Source organism: Tachypleus tridentatus, chromosome 12 (assembly GCF_004210375.1).
Source record: "Tachypleus tridentatus isolate NWPU-2018 chromosome 12, ASM421037v1, whole genome shotgun sequence".
NCBI lineage: Eukaryota > Metazoa > Arthropoda > Merostomata > Xiphosura > Limulidae > Tachypleus > Tachypleus tridentatus.
The window spans coordinates 108,500,761-108,520,424 of NC_134836.1; the positions used below are offsets into that span (position 1 = coordinate 108,500,761).

The 19,664-nt window shown below is 36.0% G+C and overlaps 1 protein-coding gene across 17 annotated transcripts in view; it reads left to right on the plus strand.

The window, feature by feature from the left end:
- LOC143234300 (sorbin and SH3 domain-containing protein 1-like) overlaps positions 1 to 19,664 on the plus strand; it is a 76,402-nt gene that overhangs the window by 14,045 nt on the left and 42,693 nt on the right. For 6 of the 17 annotated variants that reach the window (XM_076471565.1, XM_076471566.1, XM_076471551.1 and 3 more), the window contains 2 exons: positions 9,872 to 10,059; positions 15,460 to 15,516. The exons of 1 other annotated variant lie outside the window; for it this stretch is intronic. In XM_076471565.1, coding sequence (XP_076327680.1) covers positions 15,481 to 15,516 — 36 coding nt within the window. In that variant the 5' untranslated portion in view covers positions 9,872 to 10,059; positions 15,460 to 15,480. Of the gene's footprint in view, positions 1 to 9,871; positions 10,060 to 15,459; positions 15,517 to 16,593; positions 16,826 to 19,664 lie in introns of all 17 variants that reach the window. 10 more of the 17 variants (XM_076471555.1, XM_076471550.1, XM_076471552.1 and 7 more) reach the window with 5 other exon arrangements.

Consider the following 19,664-nt stretch of genomic DNA (forward strand, 5'->3'; position numbering starts at 1 on the left):
CTGGTTTGAATTCTCGTTGCTGAACATGCTCGCCCTTTTAGCCATGGAGATGTTATAAGAGTTCGCAGCGAGAATGTTGACTAGCTGCGCCCTCCTTGTAGTCTTTCACTACTAACTTAGAGAAGACTAAGTGGAGAGAATATGGGGGCTACCAGGTGGAGCAGCAAAACGAAGGTGCTCCAATGTTACCTCAACAAAAGGCCTGGAACTATGGGAAATGCATTGATATGTTCCATTCCAGTTTGTTGTATCTGTGAGGGCACAATGAGAGTTAAACTATTACGTTTCTCTTCTTTGAAAACGGCAGCTGTCGAAAAAGTTCGTAAAGTGTTTTTAATCTCTTCGGGAAGTTTGAACCTTGGAATTTAGGAGTTTCAAGAACTCACTGTCGTTATTTACGGGACCGAATACAACAACAAAAATTTTATTTATCCTAATCTTTTACGTGATTTCATGTTTTACGTGCAGTAAAATAAACTTTAATGTAACAAACTAATATATGTTTGAAAGGGTTCAGTAAATATCGCGATTTGAAAAGTCTGTAAATAGTCTTCTTTGGCGGGAAAACGTAATATTATCTACTTTGGGCTACCTTATGTATCTTTTAATACATATATATGTAAACATTTTATAATCCACACCCATTTAGTGCAGAAGTTGAAGAATTTATTATATCCTTATCACACCAAGGTCAAAATAAAAGATCATAAATAAAAACGGGCGTCGTTAAACAGATGCCAAAACCCTGAAATCTTTGGCAGGGTTCCACCTTTCTCTTGTGCTAATCATACTTCCTGTTAGATCGTTGGATGAAAATTGATTCGTGTTTCGTCTAGCATTCGGTTCACAGCGATACTGATTAGCATAAAAACATTATTTGTTCATTACGTGACATAATATAACAACTAGAACGCAAAGGCAACATGTCGTTGCACGCAAATTAAGGTAGATGGCGCGACGTGACAACTATTTCAGCTGTCGCGGGTATTCGACACGCGTACATGAACACGAACGACCAAATTCTTAAAAAATTCCATTAGCACGTAAGTGGAACTGAATCTAAATCATTTTTTCAGTTATGAAGCATCGCTCGTTTAAGTTTTAGTAACAGAAGTAAAACATTTTCTCTGTGAAAACACTAATCCCATAACCTTTTATAAATTAGGCACTTTTGTGATCCGCTAATGCTAATTGATAATTTAAAAATGAAGACATTTAGAAAATTAATTTGTTTTATCACTGTTTTATTGATTGAATATACAACACAGGCGGCGTTGGTATAGTAGTTCTGTTTCAAGAGTAAATAAAACGAAAATTAAGAGTGACAAAAATTTGTACTCCTTGCGTTTGAAGGTCACATGTCATGCTGTGTTGTATCCTGCAGAGAACATAATTCTTCTCTTGATTAAAGGCAAGTGTACGTGTTAACAATGCCACAAAAGTTCTAACTACAACATTAAGCGTCGCTTATATGACGTCATTTTAGTGTCTACTGAATGACTTACTGACAGACAACACACTACTGCAAATTGGTTCGAGTGGTTAAAGAAGTGGCCCTTCCAGGCAATCTTCGGCTTCCTTTCAGAGAGATAAGAAGAAATGAAATGTCTCTAAATGAAGTACCATGTTTTTTAGTATTTGGTTTTTCTAGGTTTAACTATGATTTGAAAATATGGTAATATGTTTATTTACAATAAATGGTATTACTTACCACCAACAGGTAGCGCTAGTTTTCAACTACAGATGCAGTACACCTCTTGGTATTATGCCTAACTTTTAGTGTTTGCTTCTTAAATAAATGTTCCCCTGTGTCTACGGACTCATACTGCTAGAAACCAGGTTTCGATACCCTCGGTGGGCAGAGCACAGATAGCCCATTGCATAGCTTTATGTTTAGTTCCAAATAATCAATCTTCCAGAAATAACTGTCATTAAAAAGAAAGATATCCTTTAATATGATTATTTGCCACAGGTGGCGCTAGTACAGACCTAAAAGTGATGAATTTCTCCAGGTAAAGTGCCTCAATTTTTAATTAATGATTAATTCTGGTAAATATGATTACGATTTTGTGAATAGCGCGCCAAACTCACAATCTGCGAGTTGTGATTCCAATCTCTTCATCGTATGTACTCGTCCTTTCAACCGCATGGGCGTTATATTGCCACGTTCAATTCTATCTCTTCGTTCGTAAAAGACCCACTAAAAAGAGATTGTAGTTGGTGGTGTTACACTAGAAGGATGGCAGACAGTCATCTTTTCTAAATTAGAGATGGCTAGCGCAGATAACCTTGAGAAGCTTTACGCGAAATTCAAAAACAGACAAACTGAAAAGCCATAACTGAAAAAGTATAATGCCTTCTTATATATCAACTTACCACAGACGATGTAAGTGGGACGAGCCTCCGAATAATGTGGGTAACTTTTGAACATTTGAAAACTTAAGAATATGCCGTTTACAAAACATGGCAAAAAAAGTGCACAACATATTAACATTTCATTACAACTTCCATTTTGTTTACATTGCCATATGTTAGGTCATGCAGTCAACAAGGTACTTTTCTGCCCCCTACATAAAAACATGCATAACATTTTGTTCGTCAATATCAGGAATTGCAGTTGATTGTACTTTCCACACGTATTAGCCATCAACATTTATTTTACACTCATTAAACGTAACTAAATTAAACTTTGTACGCGTCTTAATTTGTATAAGTAACGTTACAACTGTCTTCAAAGGTAACAGTGCTTTCGTTTGTTTTTGGAATTTCGCACAAAGCAACTCGAGGGCTATCTGTGCTAGCCGTCCCTAATTTAGCAGTGTAAGACTAGAGGGAAGGCAGCTAGTCATCACCACCCACCGCCAACTCTTGGGCTACTCTTTTACCAACGAATAGTGGGATTGACCGTCACATTATAACGCCCTCACGGCTGGGAGGGCGAGCATGTTCTGGGGCGACTTGGGCGCGAACCAGCGACCCTCAGATTACGAAGCGCACGCCTTAACGCGCTAGGCCATGCCAGGCCAACAGTGCTTTCAAAATGCACTTCAGACTTTCTTAAATCAACCATACGTGTTAAAAATAGTTTGCGTGTGTGTTTTCATGTAGCAAAGCCACATTGGGCGATCTGCTGAACAAAAAAAAAATGTTTAGGCGAGCGTATTAATATTACATAATGCGTGAATGGGGGAAAAAAGTGAATCATGTTCAAAATAAACCAGGCATGTACCCCCCCCCCCCATAAAAACCGAATTGCAAAAACAGTAATGTCTTAAGATTGTGAACACTTATCTCTGTAACCATCGATTTCGCTTCTGTATAAAAGGAGTTTTGTCCATTTGCATTGAACATTAAATAACAATTAACTCGAAATTAGAAATTTTGCACACACCATTTGTTGCAACAATAACCCAGAAAAAAACCTGTAAGTTTAAATGTATTTATGAAAATCGCTTTTTCTAAATATATCAACTTCCACTTATCACTAAAGGAAGGGTGTCTGGGCCGGAAACGTTGTGAACATTAAAAACGTCTGTTTATAATTTATCATTTGTACGTGGTACAAGTTTCCCTTTTTCTGATGACCTTTCCAAGTCAAGAACATCCTGTATTACCGTGATATTAATGGAGAATATTTCCTGCAATCTTGTATACACAATTATGTGTATTTCGTTCCAAGCAAAATAGGGTTATAATTTGCTTTGTTTGTTTTTGAATTTTGCGCAAAACTACACGAGGGCTATCTGCGCTAGCCGTCCCTAATTTTGCAGTGCAAGACCGCCCACCACTACTCTTGGTTTACTCTTTTGCTAACGACTGTCACATTATAACGCCCCCATGGCTGAAAAAGCGAACATATTTGGTGAGCATTTGTTTTGTCCAGTGTTAAAGCTTTCTTATGCTTTATAAGCGCCATCTTCTAGAGGTTTGGATCTTTGTTTGTTTTAGAGCAAAGCCATATTGGGTTATATACTGTATCCACCGCAGGGAATCGCACCCAGGATTTTAACATTGCAAGTCCGTAAGCTTGTAGCTGACCCACGAGAAGATATAAACTAAAATCCAGATTCGTTATTGTTTTTGTTTTGTACTGCCAATCAAGAAGAAGTAAATATTAATATTTTCAAATGTAATAAATACACTGTCAAAGATTTTGACCAAAACTCTGATTACAGGGCAATAAACAAAAGATATATTATCTAGAGTAAAGAAAAGTCTGTTTCACTGGCTCCAAAGACTGCGAAGTTTTAATCAGAAAAATCTGATTTTAGGTAGCATAGTGAACAAGGCGACACCACAAAACCCTGTCTTTGGTTGTCTTTACAACTTTTACATTTCACTAATTTTTAACCAAATATTTGCTTCCTCCTGTAGAAGTGTGGTGAAGTTAGGTTGGCTTTGGCTAACTAAAAAGTTAGGTACACCACAGTAATTTTAATTAATTGTTTAACTGCGCGTAAACCATGAAATATAGAGGCAGTGGAGCAAGATGTTTAACCTGGAGGATGGGGGCAACAGTAACCACATGCGATATTGAGCTACCTGGTTACCCTTTATTAAAAGGGGTCTCTCTCTATATCTGTTTAACCAATAAAGTTACTGTGTTTGCCCTCTCAAATATATTGTCTGTAAGCTTTAGTTTATTCGCTTAGAGTTTATTTGAATCTAGTGTAGTTGAGTGAAACATGTTAAGGTGTTGTTAAAAAAACTTACGGATTTGACTGGAATATTATTAAAATAGAGAAACACTAAGTGAAGTGCATATCTTCACCAGAGATAAGCGTCGTAGCCCTAAATGTCGTGAATATTAAGATATTTCACATTAGCCATTTTTGTGGTATGAGGGTTTTTCCATTTTTTTTTTTTTTTTTGTTTCCAGTTGTAATATTTTGTATGATTATTGGACAAAACAGTAAAGCGAATCAATCGTAAATTTATTTTTTGTATATCTCGTATTTAAGTAAATTTCAACTATTATATCAGGTTGTTTGGACAAATTTACTTTAGTCTTATATAAATGCATTTTAGCAATGATGAATTAACTGTTGGGCCTAGATCTAGGCCATTATGTCTGAGAGCCGTCCTAAAGCTAACTGATTGAAGTTATTGGGATGAAAAGAACAAATTGCGTAATAAAATAAATCGACACAACAAATCACTAAATATTGTTGAGCTCTTATATATTTCTCTTAATTAATATTGATTTAAATTTTTGCATCAAATGTTTCCACTAATTAATCTTGAAACGGTCCGAATAGTTCCTCTTGCAAATGATTTGTCAACACCAAACTTTCAAGTCAAAACTTTTATTTCCACTGTCGTAGTTGTATTTTCAAAACAGTTAAAATGTAAATATAAATTTGAATTATCCTTCAATTAAAATATCCTAAAAGTGAACTGACTCCTGTACCAGTTAATGTTTAATAAATTCCAGATATTTCTAGAGTTTAGAAAGCCATGTCCAAACTAATTTTTGATAATTCGCTATTATTCCTATTTTGAAATGTGTGCAGTGCTCTACAAGTTTTATCTTGCCAGTTTCAAAGGTTACTGCCGAGAAAACATAATCTGATTTTAAAAAAAAAAAAAAAACTCTCAAAGCAGAATGTCACAAGATCGCTGTGTTGCATTGGCCTTACTTTCAAATGAAAGCGTAGTTATTGTTACATTAAGATTATAATTGAAAAGCTTGTTATTACAAATTCAAAATCGAGCATGATGTGAAAGTTAGAATCAGAACGGTACATTTGTAATCAACAAAGATGTGTTGTAAAAGTTTGTGTTACAGTGGTAGATTTGTAATCATTTAAAAAAGATTTGGTTTGAATTTCGCACAAAGCTTGGTTTGAGCATTTAGAAGGAAGGCAGATAGTCCTTTTTGTTTGTTTGTTTTTGAATTTCGCACAAAGCTACTCGAGGGCTATCTGTGCTAGCCGACCCTATGTTAGCAGTGTAAGACTAGAAGGAAGGCAGCTAGTCATCACCACCCACCGCCAACTCTTGAGCTTCTCTTTTACTAACGAATAGTGGGATTGACTGTTACATTATAATTTCCCCACGGCTGGAAGGACAAGAATGTTTCATGTGACGGAGATTCAAACTCGTAAACCTAGGATTACGAGTCGAGTGCCTTATCCACCTGGCTATGCTGGGCCTCATGTAAGAAGAGCACGCCATAAGTGACAATAACAACAGATACATTTGATGGGAATTGAAGTTTAGTGGTTGACAGTAAAAGGACAGCAGCAACAACAAACATTTGACTAGTGTGTGTTTACAGTAACAATTTGACTAGTGTGTGTTTACAGTGACAAACATTTTAATTCTTGAATGTTTTGTAGTATACGTATTCCATCTTCATTAAGTTATGCTCAATAGGGTGATTTATTAGGTACAAAACATTGATTAAATCCAAACATTTTACAAACAGTGATTAAAATACAATATAAAGGCTGGAATAAGACAGATAATTACATATTTTTATCTTTTTTTACTTTTGCAGGAGTCTCAAAATCTCTGCGAATCTAGGCCTCAGGAAACGCTTATCCATCTTTGCATTTTAAAGGCTTGCAAAAAAAGTCGCAAGATGTCAGCAGTGTTTCTGATCTTTAAACCATTAAATTCTAAATTTTAATACCGATTGAATTGTATTATGAGATAAACCGCAATTTTAATTTACGTTCATATTTCTCATGCTGGTGATATAAAACAGTGAGAGATTTTCTACGTATTTTAACTGTCCAGTTAATAAATCAAAGTATGAATCTTTAGTACATATTGAAAATGTGTTGTGAAATGAATTTTGATATCAAATGTCAAGTTGCTTCTTTCCATGTAGGCCCGGTATGGTCAAGCGTATTAAGGCGTGCGACTCGTAATCCGAGGGTCGCGGGTTCGAATCCCTGTCGCACCAAATATGCTCGCCCCTTTCAGCCGTAGGGGCGTTATAAGTGACGGTCAATCCCACTATTCGTTGGTAAAAGAGTAGCCCAAGAGTTGGCTGTGGGTGGTGATGACTAGCTGCCTTCCCTCTAGTCTTACACTGCCAAATTAGGGACAGCTAGTGCAGATAGCCCTAGAATAGCTTTACGCGAAATTCAAAAACAAACAAACAAACTTTCCATGTATTTAATGTTAATGTGATTTATTATTTTGTTGGTGGTGGTTGTATTTAATATTTTGCTACAAATATCGATCATTGAGAAAGTTCATTTTAATAATTCGGTAAAAAAATAATGGAAAGTCCAGCCTACTTATTAATAATTAATTATTCATTTCTTACTCAACGCCTACGAGTTACGTTTGTTGATAAGCTCGGCACATAAATAAAACTTAAGTATCACTTACTTGCCAAGTTTCCTCTCGCATCCAAGGCATAAATTCAAACAACTACTAGAAGGACACTCAGCATAGCGTGTACTTCCGCCACACAGCGTTTATAATATCCGGCTCTCAAAAAATACGAAAATATGTCCGTCGTTAGCAACAGACTAGAACCATTTTTGGCAGTATAATGAAGAATTATATTCTACATGTGTCCACTAACTTTCATCGGAGTATGATCACTTTTGACTGAGTTATATAGTAAACATAGTGTGAAAAATTGGTCCCCATGTTAAGAGAGGTTTGTTGGCTTTTTTCATAACCTTTCTGTGACTTTGACCCTCAAAAATTAATCACTTCTAATTTGTGACATAGTCAAACCGTATACAAACTTTTCAAACAAATCCGTTCGGTCGTTTTAGAGAAATCGTGATGACAAACACATATACATGAGGATGATGTTTGTTTGTTTGTTTTTGAATTTCGCGCAAAGCTACTCGAGGGCTATCTGCGCTAGCCGTTCCTAATTTAGTAGTGTAAGACTAGAGGGAAGGCAGCTAGTCATCACCACCCATCGCCAGCTCTGGGGCAACTCTTTTACCAACGTATAGTTAGATTGACCGTCACATTATAACGCCCCCACGACTGAAAGGGCGAGCATGTTTTGTGCGACCGGGATTCGAAACCGCGACTCGCCACATGAGGATGAAAACAACCTCTGTTATCTTCAGTGGCGGAGGTAATAAGGCAATGAACTCGCCAATTAACTCAAATATCAATTCATTTGCTGTTTGATTAACTTGTTGACACTAACGCTGGTGTTTTTATACAATATTCGTTTTTCCACAAATCTCTAGAAAATTCGAGACGTCCCGTGCACGTCACATCAGATGTGACACTTGGAAAATTTCTAGGTTCACACATCATTACATTGCACCAAATTTCTAGGTTCACGCATCATTACATTACACCAACTTTCTAGGTTCACACATCATTACATTACACCAAATTTCTAGGTTCACACATCATTACATTACACCAAATTTCTAGGTTCACGCATCATTACATTACACCAAATTTCTAGGTTCACGCATCATTACATTACACCAAATTTCTAGGTTCACGCATCATTACATTACACCAAATTTCTAGGTTCACGCATCATTACATTACACCAAATTTCTAGGTTCACGCATCATTACATTACACCAAATTTCTAGGTTCACGCATCATTACATTACACCAACTTTCTAGGTTCACGCATCATTACATTACACCAACTTTCTAGGTTCACGCATCATTACATTACACCAACTTTCTAGGTTCACGCATCATTACATTACACCAACTTTCTAGGTTCACGCATCATTACATTACACCAACTTTCTAGGTTCACGCATCATTACATTACACCAACTTTCTAGGTTCACGCATCATTACATTACACCAACTTTCTAGGTTCACGCATCATTACATTACACCAACTTTCTAGGTTCACGCATCATTACATTACACCAACTTTCTAGGTTCACGCATCATTACATTACACCAACTTTCTAGGTTCACGCATCATTACATTACACCAACTTTCTAGGTTCACGCATCATTACATTACACCAACTTTCTAGGTTCACGCATCATTACATTACACCAACTTTCTAGGTTCACGCATCATTACATTACACCAACTTTCTAGGTTCACGCATCATTACATTACACCAACTTTCTAGGTTCACGCATCATTACATTACACCAACTTTCTAGGTTCACGCATCATTACATTACACCAACTTTCTAGGTTCACGCATTCATTACATCATTACATTTTCTAGGTTCACGCATCATTACATTACACCAAATTTCTAGGTTCACGCATCATTACATTACACCAACTTTCTAGGTTCACGCATCATTACATTACACCAACTTTCTAGGTTCACGCATCATTACATTACACCAACTTTCTAGGTTCACGCATCATTACATTACACCAAAACTCCCTCTTATAAACAATGCATTACTTCTCAATTTATTTATTAAAAACATGGCCTACAAAAAATTTTCCTTCACAGATTGTGATGCCCCGTGAACAATCTTAATAACTAAAGCAGAAATAATGTTACGTTTAAATTTACATAATTAATAATAAAATTACGATTCGCAATGAACAAAAAAATAGTATTCATACAGAGACATTACAATCAATAAATTATTAATTAAATTCTCATTAACAAAACCTTCGTTATGTTACTTACAATGTCTAAAGTGTCCCTTCATTAAATGTTTTGATGGTTTACCATGTTATACGAGTCCAGAAAGACCTTTAGGCCCTTATTATTGTTTTCTGTCTTATCACTTGAGGATTTCTATTCATAATGGTTGAAGAAACCTCCTAGTGGCTCTATCATTCACGATACTCTGGAAGTGGTCTAGAGAGAGAAAAAAAAGTCACTTTTAAAGTTTTCTAGAAATTATACGAACGTTTTTGTAAAGATGTGTATATTTGTTTTGATTAAAACTAACATCAGTTTTTTCTAAATGTCTAAAGGCAACTGATCAACAGTTTTGGATATGGTTTGCAGTTGATTAAAGAAAGTGAAACTGAGCTGCAAAGAGTTAAAGAAGTTGATGTTTTCAAGAAAACATCAATGGACACAGCACAGTCTCCTTGAGTGAAACCGAGTTACACTGACTGATCCTAAGCACTGGAAACACTTTGACCTTATTACTTCGCAAGTAAGTGTCCAGTTTAAAATGAGTAGATGTGGTAAAAGTGTTACTGTTTTAAAATCCGAAATATGTTTCCTGGAATCATACGTCATCACACTATCTGGTTTAGGGAAGCTGTCACTAGAAGGGAAAACTAAATATTAATAAACGGCCCTGACACAAGAAAATAATTGTAACCCCTCTTTTACTCCTACACAACTAGAAATGTATAACAGTTGTGCCAACTTCTCAAGTTATTTAGTAGTTCGGACAGGAGATTATATTCTGTAGTGCATCATTTTGTTATTTTTGTGAATAGTAATAATGTTCCAAAGAAACTTTATTGTTTCATCAACAGGTGTCGCTACCTTTTGTCACTGTCTGATGTTGCTCAAGAGTTGTAGTTTTTTTTTAGCAGAGTCACATCGGGCTACCTGCTGAGTCCACCGACGGGAATCGAACCCTGATTTTAGCGTTGTAAATCCGTTGACTTACCGTTGTACCAGCGGGAGACATTGATGTTACTCGAAAGATCGCGAAAAATGAAATCGTTTTTACACCATAATGTTAGAAACTTGAACGTCAAACCGAATGGTCTAGATTAAGAAGTTCGACTGAAACTGATAGTATCTGTGCGTAAACTTGTAAACAGGAGATTGAAATTATTAAATGCACGATGGTTGGGAGCTCTTGTGAGGATAAACAACACTTGCGAAAATGGATTTTTTGTAAACGTAGTGATTGAGTTAAAATGATCAGTACAGCGTTGAGTAACTTCTATTGCCACTAATTCAGGATTCGGGTTCAGCGAGTTAAGAGTTTTTTGTCTTTCATATTTGTAATACACCCAAAGTCAAAGTAGGCTTAGTGTTAGCATAGAATCATAACTGTGATATAGCAGCTCTTTACTGCATTTGCTTTTAAGTCTTATGTTTTTGTCTTTTTGTTTGTTGTTAAGTGCAACGTTATACAATGGGCTGTCTGCGTTCTGTCCGTTAAAGGGGATCGAACCCCGGATCTTGCCGGTTTAAGTTCTTAAACTTACGCTGACCCACTGGGGGAGAAGCTTTACATACTTACATTTAAATGTAATGGGAATAATTATAAAAAAAGTAAAATATTTAATTATTTTTATTACATCGAGTCCTCTTTCTAGTTTTGCTAGTAATTTTAAATCATTTGAATGATGTACTTAAAGTTTCATTATTTTACACCAATATCTCAATAGTAAGTCTAAGGGCTTATAATGCAAAAAATCGGGTTTCAATATTCGCGGTGAGCAGAGCACAAATAGCCCATTTTGTTTGTTTGATTTGGAATTTCGCACAAAGCTACTCGAGGGCTATCTGTGCTAGCCGTCCCTAATTTACCAGTGTAAGACAAGAGGGAAGGCAGCTAGTCATCATCACCCACCGCCAACTCTTGGGCTACTCTTTTACCAACGAATAGTGGGATTGACCGTCACATTATACGCCCCCATGGCTGGGAGGGCGAGGATGTTTAGCGCGACGCGGGCGCGAACCCGCGCCCCTCGGATTACGAGTCGCACGCCTTACGCGCTTGTCCATCCCAGGCACCCATTTTGTAGCTCTGCGTTTGTCAATAAACAAACAAGTTTATTGTTTAAATTGTTTAAATTCCAAAAAGGAATTTAACTTTAATACAAATGTTTCGTGTGACGCAACTACCAGTACAAAAGCACATATTATTAAACCTTCAGCTTCGTGTTGTCCTGAGTGGCGTGTCAATTCTAGATGAATCCAATAACAAAAAATCTATTCAAGCAATCAGTAATACTGCTAATGCTACGCAAACTGTTTTCGTTAAAATAAGATAAAGCCTGGCATGGCCAGGTGGTTAAGGTGTTCGACTCGTAATTCGAGGGTCGCGCGTTCTAAACCTCGTCGCACCAAACATGCTCACCCTCTCAGCCGTGGGGGCGTTATTATGTGACGGTCAATCCCACTATTCGTTGGTAAAAGAGTGGCCCATGAGTTTTCGGTTGGTGGTGATGACCAGCTGCCTTCCCTCTAATCTTACAATGCTAAATTAGGGACAACTAGCGCAAATAGCACTCGCCTGGCTTTGCGCGAAATTCAGAAACAAACAAACAATAAGACGGGTTTTAGTTAAGCCTAAAATGATAGTGTCAACGTATTCCCATCAAGTAAAGAGAAAATGACAATTTTAATACTTTAAGCGCTTGTCATAGCTTAGTTAAAACATAGTTAGCACAACGAAAGATATATGAACTCTGGTTACATAAAATAAATGAGATTATACATAAACAGAAAAAAGCTCCAGACAACAAAACAAGCGACTAAATTGGGCCTGGCATGGCCAAGCGTGTTAAGGCGTTCGACTCCTAATTCGCGGGTTCGAATCCCGGTCGCACCAAACATGCTCACCCTCTCAGCCGTGGGGGCGTTATTATGTTCGGTCAATCCCACTATTCATTAATAAAAGAGTGGCCCAAGAGTTGTCGGTTGGTGGTGATGACCAGCTGCCTACCCCCTAATTTAGCATTGTAAGATTAGAGGGAAGGCAGCTGGTCATGTTGCTGGTCACCAAACTGTTATGTTAGGTTTTTATTATATGGCACAAAATATTTTCGTTAACAAGCTATTCATGCTTCTGTAAATTAATATATTTTACTGTATAAAACAAAATTGTATTTCCTGGCAGAAAATAAATCCTGCCAATCAGAAGTATGTTTAAATCGTGCGCAGTGATTGGAGTGAGAGACAAAATCAATGTCAAAGAAATGACAAGTAAGTCCGCCTTCGTTTGCTATAAAAAATCGTTGAATTATGTCTCGGACAGCAAGCTGCAGAGTTATAGACGGTTCAATTCTCTTTAAAGCTTACTTATTTGTTTCTCTCAGTTCGTTACTGTAATGTAGTCCAGACCAAAATTTAAAAAAAAATACTAAGTTTTTTATTTATTTACATTAATAATTTCAAAATTTCAATTTGGTGAATATACGATATTCACGAATTCTATATTCGAATATATACGATACATACGAGATATATACGAATTATATATCTTTTTTTTTAATCCAAACTAAAACAACACCAAGTGGGCTTCTGACAATAAACACAATAAAATTAAAATATTCATTATTCTATATTAACAAATTGTTTGGAAGTGAGAATTTTTAATATTAAAATATGTCTACCTTTATACATATGTTTTCCTAAAGTAGGTTATTCGTGTAATTTTTGCAAATTTAGATTTCAATATTTCTTTAAGATTTCAAAAGGTATGCGTGTTTGTTTGTTTTAATATTTTCTGGTATATCAAACCATTATTAGTGAAAGAAATACGGCAGTTTTACATTTTTTTTTAATTTTACTAGTTATGTTTTATTTTGGAATATTATGAAACTTTTTATAACTTACCTCTTGACAAGACTAAAAAAATGAGTAATTGTTAAAGCTAAGAAAATATTTTATGCAACCCATGAAGCGATTCTGTAGAAACTCGGGTTGTTAGAGCACTCGATGGATAATCTACGGGTAGTGGAGTATTATACCGTGAAGGTCAATCCCACTGTTCGTTAGTCAAAGAATAGTCCAATAGTTGGCGGTTGGTGGTGTTGACTAAATGCCTTCCTTCTAGTCTATCACTTCTAAATTAAAGATGACTTGTAATGTTTCTGGTAGGACAATAAAGAATAATATTCAACATATGTCCACTAAGTTTTATCACAATCTGTGTGTTTTTTTCTTATAGCAAAGCCGGGGGCCCGGCATGGCCTAGCGCGTTAAGGCGTGCGCTTCATAATCTGAGGGTCGCGGGTTCGCGCCCGAGTCGCGCCAAACATGCTCGCTCTCCCAGCCGTGGGGGCGTTATAATGTGACGGTCAATCCCACTATTCGTTGGTAAAAGAGTAGCCCAAGAGTTACACTACGAAATTAGGGACGGCTAGCACAGATAGCCCTCGAGTAGCTTTGTGCGAAATTCAAAAAAAAAAAAAACAAACTTATAGCAAAGCCACATCGGGCTATCTGCTCAGCCCACCGAGGGGAATCGAACCCCTGATTTTAGCGTTGTAAATCCGGAGACATACCACTGTAATAGCGGGGGGCTTATCAGAATCTAATAATTTTTAACTGAATTATAGAGCAAAAATAGTGTGAACAATCAGTCCCCATATAAACAAAAAGAAATTTCGTAACCTTGACCTTTGACCTTGATCCTCCAAAAACGAACTATTTCTAAGTTGGGTCATAGCCCACATGAAAACCAACTTTCTTTCAAATCCATTCAGTCGTTTTGAGAAATCTTGCTGACAAACACACACGCACGCACGAGTGAAAACAACCTTCGGTAGCGGAGGTTATTAGTATGCTCGTTAAAGAGATGAAAATATTTTGCTGCATATAATAACATATTTTTATTATTACTCGTATAAAAACTTTCCCGTTTCTTCTGATCATTTAAAAATGGTAGAGTTTTTAGCCGCGGCACAACGGCTCTGAGTATTTTCTTTCACGTACAAACTTTTAGTTCACAACTCCATCTTTTTATTCATTTCATATCTAATTACAACTGCAGTTATTGAAGCTTCCCTCTTGTTTACACCGAAATACGTAGTTTTTAATTGTATAGAGGATTTAAGTGTATATCTTGCTTTTAACTTTATACAATAAATTATTGAGCGTATTTTGACGTAAAAATTCTTACTCGCTTTATAAAGCTGAGTTTGTTTTAATTTTGCCCAGTATGAAAAAGATAATTTTTAGTTGTTTTTTTTTTCCTTAGTCGCACTGCATCAGGCTTATATTCAACTTCATTTTTTTACTTTGCTCTTCAGGGTGTAACTTTTTTTAGAAAGTAGTTCTGATTTTTCTCAGAAATAAATGAGAATAAACAACGCTGTAGAAACAGCCGACGTTCGAGATAGGTGCGTTAGTTTAAGAAGTAGGCGCGGTCACTGAAGTCGGAAAGAACAGCTTATCCAGTTTAAATATAGCAGACATCTCCCAAGCCTGCTAAACTATATCAACTATAAACCAGTTATTATCAACTACCTAGCTGTTGCTGCTAGCCTTAACATTTTTAACGAACAAGTTATAGGTGAAACGTATTTTGTATAGAACTATATACGTTAGATCATTATGTGACTCGCCGCTTGCCAAACTTCTTAGTTAATTAGCGCTTTTAATTATTCTCTAAGCCAAGTTGAGAATTTGGAAAGAAAAGTTTACAAACGGACCTTCGCCCAAGAAAGCTGCTTGTTATAAAAACTACAGAAAGATAATCCTTTAGTCTGTCTTATCTAAATAAATAATTTAATTGGTACCTTTCGCTCATAGAAAAGGAACACCGATCCAGTATCTCTCCCAGGAATACGACTACACATTGTTCGATCTCCCTACTTGTCTGGATATTTCCTGTATTTTATCATGTCTATTTCAGACAATTTCTCGGGAGTCCCGAATGGTCCTACGTTTAAAGCTACAGGTCCAAAAGTTGGTAAGTTATTAAACATTTGTACTTCTTCTGTATTAACATATTTATTTACATGTATGATCCAGTGTCTACCTAATCACTACAGAAACAACCGTTTTGTTGTAGTGCAACACCACACGATGGGATGCCTGCCACTCTGTCCACCGCGGGGAATCGAATCCCGAATTTCAGAACTATAAGTTCGTAATTACCGCTGACCCTCTAAGTAGACCTGTTGGGACAAAATAAAAATGACTATTTACCTCAGAAGTGACAGTTATATAAGTGATACATAATTCCTATTGACCAATTATAACACGTGTTGAGCTCCTTTTTATTGTTTTTTTTCCTAACGTGAAGAACAGATGAAAAGCATGGTAAATCAAAAATACCTAAGCACCATCTGTAATATTAGTTAAATTTCATCAGTTTGTTTTGTATTTTTATAAATATCGTATTTAATGAATATAAAACAAGTTTGTTCAGCTCGGATAATTTTAGTAAATACACACAAATTAATCATTAACATTAAAGGCAATCCTAAGGGATTAATTATAAAAGGTTAGATTTAACTTCATTATAAAGTTCATTGTTGGTTGAACTATATATAGTGAAAGAAGTGTAAATGTTTTTCTGTGTGTTATTCTTTACGGCCATTTTCTTTAAAGAGACAATAGGTTAACTTTTTCTGGTTTATGTAACATAGATTTTGTTCCTGGACAGCGTGTGTTATATATTAATTACTTATGTTGTAAAAGTACAGAAAATGGTCCATATTCCCTTCATTTGCTTTTATGACCTGGATAATGAAATTTAGAAATTAATCTATTTTATATATAAAAACGGGCAAATTTGCACATTTTCATTTACATAAAACAACATGAATCAAGATTTACATGTATTTATACTAAAATTATACAAAAATGAACAAAAATGTTTAGAAGTGAGTAGTTTTTCGAGATTTGCGACTGTAATGTAAATCACTTTCACATATCAGCTCCCAAATATAGTCTCGGCATCCGACTTTGTTAGACCAAACTCTCTGATCATGTCATTGAATTCTCTTTGGTTGGGATAGTATGGGTTTCTTTTTTTTACCAGCTGCACCTCTGAAACGGTAATCTGGATCTTCAACGTCTACCTCCACTTCTGATTTGCTGCTCTCTTCTGAGGATGGCTGCTTTCTCTCTGCTGGAGTGGGTACAGGGAGGTCAGTGCAGTGTGACAAGGGGGTGATGGATGATGGAAGGTCCGAATACATGATAGCAGATGCATTCTTGCTAGCGCGACGTTTGGAAAAGTCCATCATGCAGAAGTAGCAATTGCTTGAGTGGTCAGTAGGTTCACGCCAAATTCTTGGAATAGCGAACTTCATGGCTCTTTTTTCCCCTCTGTACCATTCTGCAAAAGAGCAAAATAAAATTATTATTATAAAGAATAAATTTATTTCATCCACAACTAATGTGTAAGAGGTTCATGCAAAATATTAACTATTGGAAATTAAAAAAATAAATAAAATATATTTAAATATTTAAATGTCTAAAATTTGTGTAATATAAAATCTTACTATACAAGCAAGCAAAAATTGTCCGTCTTAGATTCAAGAGTATTTTTGCAGTGCTTGCAGGTAAAACGAGGTGCCTAGGGTTTGTCTTGGTCCCTGACAGGTATGCTGAAATATGCCTTATAGGCTTCACACATTTTAGCAGACGCTGTCACAGAGAAATTTTTCTCTCTTGTCTTAATAAATTGACCACATACATAGCAGAATGCGTCTGGAGAATTCTTGTAGCTTCTTGATGCCATCTCTGATAAAATCAGATAGATCTATGTGTTCACTTAGGCAGCTAGAACTAAACTGGAGTAGTGAGTGGTGAGCCCCTGTATATGTATTACTATAGACAGTTCTAGAAAATTCTTGCAAGTTCTACAACATTCTAGAAAGTTCTTGGAAATTCTTGTAAGTTCGAGAAAATTCTCTACCAGCTACTCAGCACTGAATCTACCTGGAATGTTCTAGAAAATGGGTAAATTTGAAAATTTCATCATCCAGGTCACAAAAGAAAAGTTTGAAGAGAATCATAGGTCTTTTCCATTTACTTTAGGCATAAGCAATTGGGAAATAACACTTTCTGCCCAGGAACAAGAAAAAGTAAAAATTGTATTACATAGTGTTATATGTTAATTGTTTTATTTGTGAACAAAGTAGTTTTATTAAATCAATTTCAGAAGGAAAAAATATCTTAAATGTTAAAAATCGTCCTATTTTCAGTCTCTTCTTATACACTATAACAGTTGTTTTATACCGAATACCCAAGGATGTATGAGACAACGCATCTTTACATTGCAACTCATACATTGAATAACTATTACCAACTGACTCTTGTCAGTAAACCTAAGCTTATTCATTCGATTTAACTTAATTCCTTCACCAGACAGTTTGTTTACATAACTCTGTAGTAATTCAAAGGTATACGGATTTAAATTACGTTTGTTCTAAATATAAGATCGGTTTCTGGAAACCTCTGCGCTACCAAGAATGTTTTAGAAGAAAAATATTTAGTCCTATGTTGCAACTATCACTTCCAGCCTCTCTATTATATATTTTGGCCAAACATAGCCAGGTGGGTTAAGATGTTTGACTCGTAATTTGAGGGTCGCGAGTTCGGATCCCCGTCGCACCAAACATGTTCACCCTTTCAGCCGTGGGGGCGTTATAACGTCACGGTCAATCCCACTATTCGTTGGTAAAAGAGAAGCCTAAGAGTTGGCGGTGGGTGGTGATGACTAGCTGTCTTCCCTCTAGCCTTACACTGCTAAATTAGGGACGGCTAACGCAAGCAGCCCTCGTGTAGCTTTGCGCGAAATTCCAAAACAATTATTATATATTTTATTGATTTCTGTTTATCAAATTCAACATTTTTCTATAAGCTCATTATGATACGTATTTTGTAGAATGTTCGATATCATAATGACCAATGACTCAATTCATTAAATCTACAGAAACCAGAGATACGAATGTTGAAAAGCGATTCTGTATAGGCCTAGCATACACTAAATAACTGCAAAGCAGAAATACAGAAGAATCAATACGTCACCCTTAAAATGAGCTTAATTTGCCGATTTTTCGCAGTTTCTCTTAATACAAAACTGATGGGCAATTTATTGCAACATTCACAACAGACAGCCCTCTTGTATCTTTGAGCAAAATGCAAAAACCAAAACCAAACAAAATAAACCAGCAGTAAATAATCTCGTGACGAACCGGGTTATTTTTGGTAAACCAGGTAAAAATCAGTTCTTAAGTTTTTATCTGCTATGCAATTTTAATTTTGTATTTGTTTCTATGTAGTATATGTTAAAGTGAAGCGCAAACGTATTTAAGATAACTCTTTCAATCAGTGTGTTAAAATTTTTAGACGCGACATTGTAGCTCATAGAATGGCTGAGTTTTCCCCAAGTACAAACTTTTAGCCCATAGCTCCCTCGTCTCTTAACCGAGTAGAGATCTAACTACAGTTTTGGACTCGGGAACTCAAACAATTTTGATTGATATATTTGACCACGCCCCAAGGTCTCGTAGATTAATTTACTCTAATCCAATCTAAAAGAATTCCAATTTCGGGGTAGGCTGGTAGAGATCCAGGTGAGTAATAAAATCCCATCACGTGAACACGTGTTTCTTGCTTGGTACTGCTGGCACACAAAAATATGGCTAATAAAAGGGAGAAAAAATATCGTACGTTAATTTTCTCTAATCTTGCCTAAAATAATTTAAAGTTCTGCGGCTGTTGAGGATTCCTTTTGTTTTTGTACAAGTCGAATGAAAAGAAACCACACAAAATTACATTGTATTTCAGGATGAATTTACATCCAAAAATTGATAGCCAATCAAAAAAAAATTAGGTTTTAAAAAAATTAAAACAGTTAAATTTTGGCAAATTTTCAACATTTTTTGGAGTTGGAAATGATTTCCCCTCCCTCATTGTTTATTAACAACAAAGGGATTCCATTTCTGTGTTGCTTATTTGTTTGTTTTTTTTATAAACGTTTCCCCCAACCATAATAAGGAATAGAGCTTGTGTATTTTGAGAATTAAACACGTGTCAGACTATATTTGGTGTGGTATAGGTTAGAGAACCCAGTTTGTAAAAACTCCCCCTCTTCCGTTT